This window comes from Lolium rigidum, chromosome 1 (genome assembly GCF_022539505.1).
Source record: "Lolium rigidum isolate FL_2022 chromosome 1, APGP_CSIRO_Lrig_0.1, whole genome shotgun sequence".
Classification (NCBI taxonomy): Eukaryota; Viridiplantae; Streptophyta; class Magnoliopsida; order Poales; family Poaceae; genus Lolium; species Lolium rigidum.
The window spans coordinates 359,963,656-359,973,411 of record NC_061508.1 but is presented as its reverse complement, the minus strand read 5'-3'; the positions used below and the strand labels follow the sequence as shown (position 1 = coordinate 359,973,411).

General features: G+C 52.8%; 1 protein-coding gene across 1 annotated transcript; it reads left to right on the top strand.

Moving 5' to 3' along the window:
- Window positions 1-7,785: 7,785 nt before the first annotated feature.
- On the top strand, window positions 7,786-9,346 carry LOC124684721 (3-ketoacyl-CoA synthase 5-like). The gene has a single exon (XM_047218982.1). The coding sequence runs from the start codon at window positions 7,806-7,808 to the stop codon at window positions 9,252-9,254; it is 1,449 nt and encodes a 482-aa protein (XP_047074938.1). The 5' UTR covers window positions 7,786-7,805; the 3' UTR covers window positions 9,255-9,346.
- Window positions 9,347-9,756: the final 410 nt, after the last annotated feature.

The following is a 9,756-nucleotide window of genomic DNA, read 5'->3' as shown; positions in this document are numbered from 1 at the left end:
GGAATAGCTTTCGCTCACCTAAGGAAACCGTCAATCAAACCAAGTCCGGAGTCCTAGTCAATTTTTGTACCGGAATCCCACGTTGTGCCAATGGACATTGATGAAGGAAACCCGGGGACTGCTCCAGCCGACCCGGGGACTTCGGGATCGAAACCGGAAGAAACCATGATGGTGGATTACATGGAGATTGATGTATCGGTCTTTCTGGTTCGGGAAGCACCAACTTGGGTAAAACCTATTAAGGAATTCCTGATCAACGGCGATTTACCAACTGATGAAATCGAATCGAGAAGGATGCAAAGGAGGTCCAAGGCGTACACCATCATCAATGGTGAGATGTACAAGAGAAGTGTTACCGGTGTCCTCCAACGATGTGAGGAACCGGGAGAAGGAAAAGAGATGCTCCTAGAAATTCACCAAGGAGAGTGCGGGCACCATGCCTCATCCAGGGCGCTGGTGGCACAAGTGTTCCGGCATGGGTTCTATTGGCCCACGGCTTTGGAAGATGCTGAGGACTTAGTCCGGAAATGCAACGGGTGCCAGAGGTACGCCAAGCAAAATCATACCCCAGCATCCGGTTTAAAAACGATACCGATAACTTGGCCATTTGTTGTTTGGTGCCTCGACATGGTTGGACCATTCAAAACGGCAAGAGGAAACATGACTCACATCTTGGTAATGGTGGATAAATTTACCAAGTGGCTCGAGGTTAAGCCAATCGGAAAGTGTGATGGACACACCGCTGTGAAATTCTTGAAAGATGTCATCTTGCGGTACGGATACCCGCACAGCATCATCACTGACAGTGGAACGAACTTTGCTCAAGGAGAGTTTAAGTGGTTCTGTGACGATAACAATATCCGATTGGATATAGCCTCAGTAGCACACCCACAGGCAAATGGGCAAGTGGAAAGAACAAATGCACTTGTGCTTTCCGGTATCAAACCAAGGCTTATTGAGCCACTCGAAAAAACGCCAGGATGTTGGCTTGATGAATTACCATCAGTGCTGTGGAGCATAAGAACCACACCAAACCGGTCTACCGGATACACACCATTCTTTATGGTATATGGAGCAGAAGCGGTCATACCAACCGACATCATCCATGACTCACCACGAGTCCAGCTCTATACCGAAGAAGAGATAAAAGAGGCCCGAGAAAATGATGTTGATTTGTTCGAGGAACAAAGAGAGTTGGCTTTGGCAAGATCAGCCATATATCAACAAAACCTCAGATGCTATCATAGCCGGAAGGTAAACCCGAGGATGTTCCAGGAACGAGACCTGGTGCTATGTCTAGTGCAGCGCACTGAAGGACGGCACAAACTCTCACCTCCGTGTGAAGGGCCTTTCGTTGTGAGCAAGGCTACTCACGCATCAGTCCGGAGGCGAGCATGGTGATGTAGAGCCCTCCGGTGATGATTCCCCTCTCCGGCAGGGTGCCGGAGGAGATATTCTAAACCCCTCGAGTTAGGGTTGACGGCGGCGGCGTCTCTGGAACTGTTCTGGTATTTTGGCTCTCGGTACTAGGGTTTTCGGGGACGAAGGAATAAATAGGCGAAGGGGCAGCGTCGGGGGAGCCAGGGGCTCCCTCCCCACGTCTCGGCGCGGCAGTGGGGCCCCCCGCGCCGCCATATGGGGAGGGCCCCTGCTGGCCTTCCTCGACTCCTCTTCGGTCTTCTGGAACACTCCGTGGAAAATAGGGCCGTGGGCTTTTGTTTCGTCCAATTCCGAAAATATTTGTAAAACAACTTTTCTGAAATCAAAAACAGCAGAAAACAGGAACTGACAATGTGACATCTTGTTAATAGGTTAGTCCCAGAAAATGCATAAAAACATTATAAAGTGTGAATAAAACATGTAGGTATTGTCATAAAACTAGCATGGAACATAAGAAATTATAGATACGTTGGAGACGTATCAACAGGCACGTCGTACTCGGAGACGAGGACGGCGACCTTCGCCATCTCGTCATCCGTCATGTTCTCCGGGAACTCGAAGTTCCGGCCCTCCGACATGGCCTGCTGCCATTCGTGGAAGTCGACAGCGACGTAGTCGTCGCTGTCGTCCTTCACCTCCTCGCTATGGTACGCGAGCGCCTCGATGTAGTCGTAGGCATCGTCGAACGCGGCGTAGGCTTCGTCGTTGTCGTCCTCGCGGTCGTCGGCGTCATTGTGTTGCGTGTGCTGACGTCGCCTCGACGCCTGCTGACGACGCGTCGGCGCCTGCTGACGACGAGCCGGCGGTGCAGGGCCGAAGGGATAATCCCTGTCGCCCATGAAACCAGCCCTTCGTCTCCTGTCCGTCTCCGTGGACAGGTACGTACGCCAAAGCTCCGAGTCGATGGCGTACGTCGGATCGGCGCGGAGGTTCGCCGACAGATACCGCCTCCTGCGCCGGATCTCCGCGTTCCGATCAGGCTCGCGCGCAGGTACTGGAGGGATGGGTACCCGGCGGCAGCTGAGCCGCTAGCCGCCAGGCAGCTGCACGTCGGACCAGGCGTCGTCGCACGACATCCATTTGCGGTGCATAAGCCTCCGCACCGTGACGGGGAGTGGGATCTTCTTGCTGCCGCTGCCGGAGGCATCGAAGTCATTCTTCTTCCCCATGGCGCTGCGGAGGTGGTGGTGCGAGTGGAGGTGTGGGCGAAGGAGCGACGCGGCCGGTGGACTTTTAAGGGCGGCCGCGCGCGGGATACGATGCTATTGAAGGCGGCGCAGAAGCCCAGCCGCCGCCGCCAGTGCGCGCGCAGAACAGGCAGCGGCGCCATTGATGACGAAGGCTGCGGCGCAGACGCGGAAGCGCTGACCGCCGAAGCGGTACCCTCGGTGCAAACTCGCTGCCAGGCGGGCCCGATGGAGACGCGAGCGGACACTTTACGCGTCCGCGCAGCGTCCGCAGAGACGCAAACCTGACGCATATTTGGGCCAGGTTTGTGTCTCCGTGGATGACACGGTCACTGTGCGTCGTGTCGCTAGAGAGGGTGCCAGACGCATTTTCGGTCAAAGCGAACGTAAACGGTCGCTCACGTCGCGCCACTGGAGATGGCCTTACCAGATTCATAGTTACCTAGATTCCATCGCGCATTTTCGTTTTTTCACTGCGTTTGGCTACATTGATATCCTGCCATTGGACGGGGGGCGCACCCTGCAACACGTGCTGAACGGGTTTTTTTTTTACTTGTGCGGTTTGCTATCAAGTTGCGTCGGTTTTTAATTTCGTTGTACGACCTGTTAAATCTTTGCTATTAAGGGCGCGTTTGGTAGGCTGCATGCTCCTTGGCTCGCATCAGCCTAGCAATTTTCAGCATGTTTGGCTGCCTGGGCCGAGTTTCATTCTTGCACGAACCGCTTCTCAAAGAAGTGTCGGGCTAGGCCCGGGAGGAACGCCTGGTTCGGCAATTTCTAGCGGTGCAGGCAAATCTCCACGCCCGCTGATGCAAAAGGGAATCTTCGGTGCACGGACGGAGATGAGAATGGAGATGGCGGGAGCTGCGGAGCGCATCGGCGAAAAGCGAAAAGGGGGCGGGAAGGATTCCGTCACCTCCCACCGCGCCCCATGGCCTATTCTACCCCCTCCTCCACTCTCCCCCCAATTTTCGAGCTCCTCCTCTCGTCGGCAAGCAGGTAAGAGGCGCACACATCTCCGGTCAGCGACGGTTGCAACGGCGGTGGTGAGTACATCTGGGCTGCTTCATATATTTCCTGGTCCAGCGCATCTTCACCTCCGGTGATTAATGTAAGTCATTCCTTATCCCCGTACCATGCTAATGTTTAGATCTAGGTTAGGAGTAGTCAGATCTTGTCTAGGATCCGGTCTTGTAGCAGGGGTTAGTTCGGATTGTGGTGAGCTATATAATGATCTTGCTAGGGTTCAACATTTCCGGTTGCTACTACCATGATCTTGTCTAGGGTATGGTCTTGTGGCAGGGCTTAGTCCAAAATGTGCTCACCTGCCATGATCTTGCAAGGGTTTGTGCTATTCACCGTTGCAATGAGCTGCTTTTCTGATTTAGGATGATTGTTGGTATGGTTTGTGCTATTCACAATTGCAATGAACTGTTTGTCTGATTTAGGATGATTGTTGGTATGGTTTGTGCTATTCACAGTTGCAATGAACTGCTTGTCTGATTTAGGATGTACTACGATGTGTGTAGGACTCCTTCTGTGATGACTTAAGCCAGGCGCTTGTCTGTGTTGGGGACTCTAAGATCCCTTCGCAAGTTCCCGATTCACAGCTCGCGCATGAGTCCAAGGTGGTGGTCACCCCTCTTCCTGTGTCTGACCTAGTGGCTCAGGTAGCAGCAGAGGTCGCGGCTAGGTTGGCCACCACAAAGAAGAACAAGAACCGTAGGGAAGCGAAGAGGGCCTTGAAGACCAGGCAGGAAAGGAATGCCACCATGAAATGGCTTCCATTCATGTCCAGCTTCGTGTTGGAGAAGATGTGCGGCTTGATCCAGAGTGGAGTGAGAATTGACAAAGGATTCAAGGAAGTCCATCTCAATTCTGTGGCGAAGGGCCTTTTTGAGCAATGTGGTGTGTCCATCTGCTCCACTCAAGTGTACAACCACCTGAGGAAGTGGAGGCAGAGGTGGCTCACCATTAGCAGGCTCCGTGATCTAAGCGGTGCTCAGTGGTGCGAGGATACCAAATGTATCGTCCTTGAGGGTGAGCACTACTGCGGGAACGTCGCGGTGAGCACCTCACTAACTGAGTCCACCTCACTAACTATTTTGATCAGCCATGAGCAGAACTAACATCATTGTCCCTTCGTATCGTAGGATCACCCTAAGGACGCGGAGTTCCTGAATGTGCCCATCGCCAACTACAACGAGATGCATACCATCTTCTCCTTCCGCCTCGCCACCGGCAAGTACGCCATGGGATCCAGTGAGCCCCTAGGCTCGGTTGCAGCAAATCCTGCACCTGAGGATGCTGAAACCCAGGAGTCCGACATAGTCAACCTCGATGGGGCACCTGAGAAGGCTGCCGACGCGCCTGAGAAGGTGAGCGTCGACAGGAGGAAGAGAGGTGCCTTCGCCGACAACGAGTTGGTGGCCTTCACCAACATGACTGTTGCTGTGAAGGACGTGGCACAGGCCATCAGGGACAACAAGTCCACGAACATGCACCCTGACCTGTACAATGCGGTCACGGACATGCTTGGCTTCACCGAGGATGATCTCATGGCCGCCCTCAGCCACCTCGTCGACCACAAGGCCCAGGGTTCCAGCTTCGTCGGCATGATCTAGCCACACCGCATCCTCTGGCTGAGGAACTACCTTGGCAAGTACCACTCAAAGGTGTATTGGTGCCCTCGAGACGGTGGTTCAGGGATGCATGCATGGAGCTGGTGGTGATGATGATGATGATGATGATGATGATGTAAATTCTAGCAGTAGCTAGGGATGAAAAACATTTGATGGCACCTTTTGTAAGTATGATGAGGTGGTATATACTAACCCCTCAGGTGATGGCGAACTTTGCGGTGTTAGGATGACACCCATTTTTGTTGTGGTGGTAGGATGACACCATGGTAGTGTAGGATGAACTTCTGATCGACTTTTGCAATGATCATGCATGCCCCTGTTAGATTATCATTTGCTGTCAACACTTGTGTTGTTCTATTGCTCTTTTCTGAATTGCTTTCATGGTTATGATCGATAACTTCTTCTTATGTTGTGCTAGTGGTATGTGGTGTTTCGTGGGCGGGTTCGAGGAATCTACAACTCATGGAGAGTTTGTCAAGATCAGGTCAATGGCTACTCCAACAACAGCTACCGAGGGTATGCAACATTAGAGGAGGCACAACAAGAGTACATCACCTTCCTGGAAGAGGAGCTCCTGGAAGATCAGGCCAACGTTGAGGCAGTGACATTAGCACAACTGCCGCCAGAGGAAGTACATGCTCTACAAGGAGCACCGCCGGAGGTACGTCCCAGCTGGATCAAAGATTACATCATCGCCTTCCTCATCGTGCTGATTGTGAGGATCTTGTTCTTCTGAGTGGTCTCTGATCGTATGTAATATGTCATGACATGGTAATCTCACCCTATTTAAATCATGGTAAGGATATGGAACTGTGATTTGAGCAACCAAACAACTGATTCTTGTTTTCCTGCGTGTAAGATGGGCTGGAAACGGGCAACCAAACGATGGAGCATGGGTTCCTTCTCCGGTGTGCAAAAGGCCGCACAGGCTACAAAACGACACGACTTTCATGGCCCATGACCCGGTCGTGATGCGCAAGTGAGCCCATCTTGCTGGCGCAGTGAGCCACGATTTTCGATGCAGGCAACCAAAAGCGCCCATTGGCCGCACGTCGTACGTCGCCTGTTTTGCATTTTGGTACACAATTTCTGGTAAATCAACCGGCAGTCCACACTTGTCCTTCCGGTCTTCCATCATCGACCGAAATACGTTTGTAATTAGGTCCTTCAAGAAACCGGAAATCAACCCGCGGTCGCTACTATCTCAAAGGCTGAAAAGTCTAATCCTTCTACTGCAGACGCAGCCGAGGCGGCGCGCGCCACTCCCGCAACCTGGACAGACGACGGCCGCTTCCCGGGCGGCGTTGGCGCGCTATGTCCGGCGGAGCTGTTCCCCCATCCTTGCCATTCTTGCATCCTGGCAGTAGGACGACCGGCTCCCGGTCGCCGCGCAACCGGACTACGCTTCAACGCGTCGGCCGTCGGACGCCCTTGTGAGCAGCGGCTGCAGCGGCCCACGACCGGCACATCACGACGCAGCCTGCTCCTACCTAAGGCGGCAGCTGCAGCAGTCCACGGCCCGTGCGGTGGTGTAGCCTGACTCCTCATTTCCTCACAGCAGCGCTCATGGGGGAATGTCGGTATGTACTGTACGGGAGAGAGCAAATCTTATCCCTTCGTTCATCAGCTTCAATATTTTCCAGTGTTTTTTAAGGGTCTCGCCCAAGCTACATCAGGTGTGATGTATGGCAGCCTGGCAGTGGAAGGTAGAGATAGGCCACAATTAGCTCAGCCCATCTGCCTATCTAATTCGGCATGTGATTTTTTTTAAATAATTTTGGGTGATAGGGATAGGCCACAATTAGAGATAGGCCACAAGTCCATTATCCCTCAAAAAAAAAAATCCATTATAAAGGATGTTTTAATGTTGTCTAAACGTCAGGTAAAGGGTTGCTATAGATGGTTGGTGATTGAAATAATATACATGACCTTATTTATATGCACACCCTAAATCATTCTCTCCAAAAGAGGGACATAGAAGGCCACAGACACAGAAAAGCAAAGCCTCTGGGGTTGCTTAAAAAAAGTGTCAATGAATTTTGGAAATAATGGCTTCATATTCTTATTTGTTTGTGATCACATTACACTTGTAATAAAATATCATCAAATCTTAGGCATCTTTACTGGAGCATGTGCAACTAACAAACAACGACAATATATTTTTTAGAAAGTCATATGTAATATGCTAGTATTTTTTAATATACGTACTACCTCTGAACTTATTTAATTAATGCTAACTACCTGCTAATGATATGCATGGCCAGATCTCCCTCCGCGTCGATTAAATCCGACCGGGGAGTATATAATAAAGGAGGGCCCAAGGGTCTTTCTGGACTGTACAGTGAATTGGATTAGCAATGACCGAGTTTAATTCGGCCACTATTGATTCGGTTAGTACGTCAAGATTGTATACAAAATTGACGAAAAAATACGCACCAGGAACCATTATTTGAATGAAAATTGCCTATAAATGCTGCTACTCCATATAGTAGTCGTAGCACTAAACGCACCACAGTCCCACACGTGAGTAAACAGCATGAGCCTCCTCAAGGCCGCATACCAGCGAATAATGGTGGACAACTTGCAGCCCCTTGTCCTCGTCCACCTCTTGGCCGCCTCTCTCGTCGCCCTGCTGCGGTTCGGGCCAGACGAGCTGAGCAGCCTGCTCCGCGAGCTTCAGCCCGTGCACCTATTCTTCGGCGGCTTCCTCCCGGCCGCGGTGGTCATCGTCTACCTCATGCTTCGTCCGCGCGCGGTGTACCTCGTCGACTACGCCTGCTTCCGTACCCCGCACACCTCCCGCGTCCCCTTCGCTACATTTCTCGAGCACAGCAAGCAATCGCCGACCCTCAACAGTCGCAGCTTCCGTTTCATTTCACCGCTCCTGGAGCGCTCGGGCCTTGGGGAGGAGACCTGCCTGCCCCCAGCGCAGCACAACATCCCCACGCACAAGTACTGCACCCTTGACGGGGCTCGCGCCGAGTTCGAGCTCGTCGTCTTCTCGGCGATCGATGACCTCCTCGCCAAGACCGGCATCGCCCCAGACGCAATCGGCATCCTTGTCGTCAACTGCAGCCTCTTCTGCCCCACGCCATCCTTGGTCGACATCATCGTGCGCAGGTACAACCTGCGCCGCGACATCCGCAGCATGAACCTCGCCGGCATGGGGTGCAGCGCGGGGCTCATCTCCGTGGGGCTCGCGAGGAACCTCCTGCAGGTCGCTCCCCAGGGCTCCCACGCGCTGGTCGTCTCCACGGAGACCATCACCCCGAACTACTACGTCGGCAACGAGCGCGCGATGCTCCTGCCCAACTGCCTGTTCCGCGTCGGCGGAGCGGCCGCGCTACTATCGACGTCCCCCGTGAACGCCCGGTTCCGCCTCAACCACGTCGTGCGCACGAACACCGGCGCCGGAGACGACAACGCTTACCGGTGCGTGTTTCAGGAGGAGGACGACGAGGGGAACGTCGGGATCAACCTCAGCAAGGACCTGATGGTCATCGCCGGCAAGGCGCTCGAGGCCAACATCACCAGGATCGGGCCGCTCGTCTTGCCGCTCCGGGAGCAGCTTCTGTTCGCGATCTCCCTCGTTGCGCGCAAGGTGTTCCGCGCGCGAATCAAGCCTTACATTCCCAACTTTTCCAAGGCGTTCAAGCACTTCTGTATTCACGCCGGCGGCCGGGCGGTCATAGACGAGCTGCAGAAAAGCCTCTCCCTCTCCGACGAGCAGGTGGAGGCGTCGCGGATGACGCTGCATCGGTTCGGAAACACGTCCAGTAGCTCGCTCTGGTACGAGCTGGCCTACGTGGAGGCTAAAGGACGGATGCGCAAGGGCGATCGGGTTTGGATGATCGGCTTCGGCTCAGGGTTCAAGTGCAACAGCGCGGCCTGGGAGTGCATCCACCCTGCCCCTAATGCCGATGGCCCATGGGCCACGTCCATCCACAGGTATCCGGTGCTCATTCCCGACGTGCTAAAGCACTAGTTTATGTATAGTACTCCACAGGTATCCGGTACATCCTACTGGAAATGTATGTCCTTTCAAATGTATGTATGTACTATACTACTACACGATAGGCGAGCTACGTTGTCGCACGGCGTGACTGGTGCAATGTATTTGGTGCGGTAATGTTTTAGCTTTGTACTTTTGTGTTGCTGCATATATGGTTATTTTCATAAGCTATGCTAATCAAATCATATACTCCATATATGGGTGAACCATGGAGATTTGATCATCCAATTAATTCTCTGGGTGAACAACACTTAGTGGAAAAAAGCATTTGTTGTGCATGCAAACACTATTGAAACTTGAAAGGATGCAAAACCGGTGCACTATTGGGAAAATGGAGTTTACTTATAGGATTCACGCTAGATGCATATCCTCAATACACAGTAGACTGTGCAAATATATAGTTTAGACGCAACGGGTGCGTGTATGAATTCTAAATGCAGCCATCCGGAGATGGTTGCTCGGGCTATCTACAACC

What these genes read in the sequence shown, in the direction of transcription:
- LOC124684721 (XM_047218982.1), top strand. Translation starts at nt 7,806, where the DNA reads ATGAGCCTCCTCAAGGCCGCATACCAGCGAATAATGGTGGACAACTTG.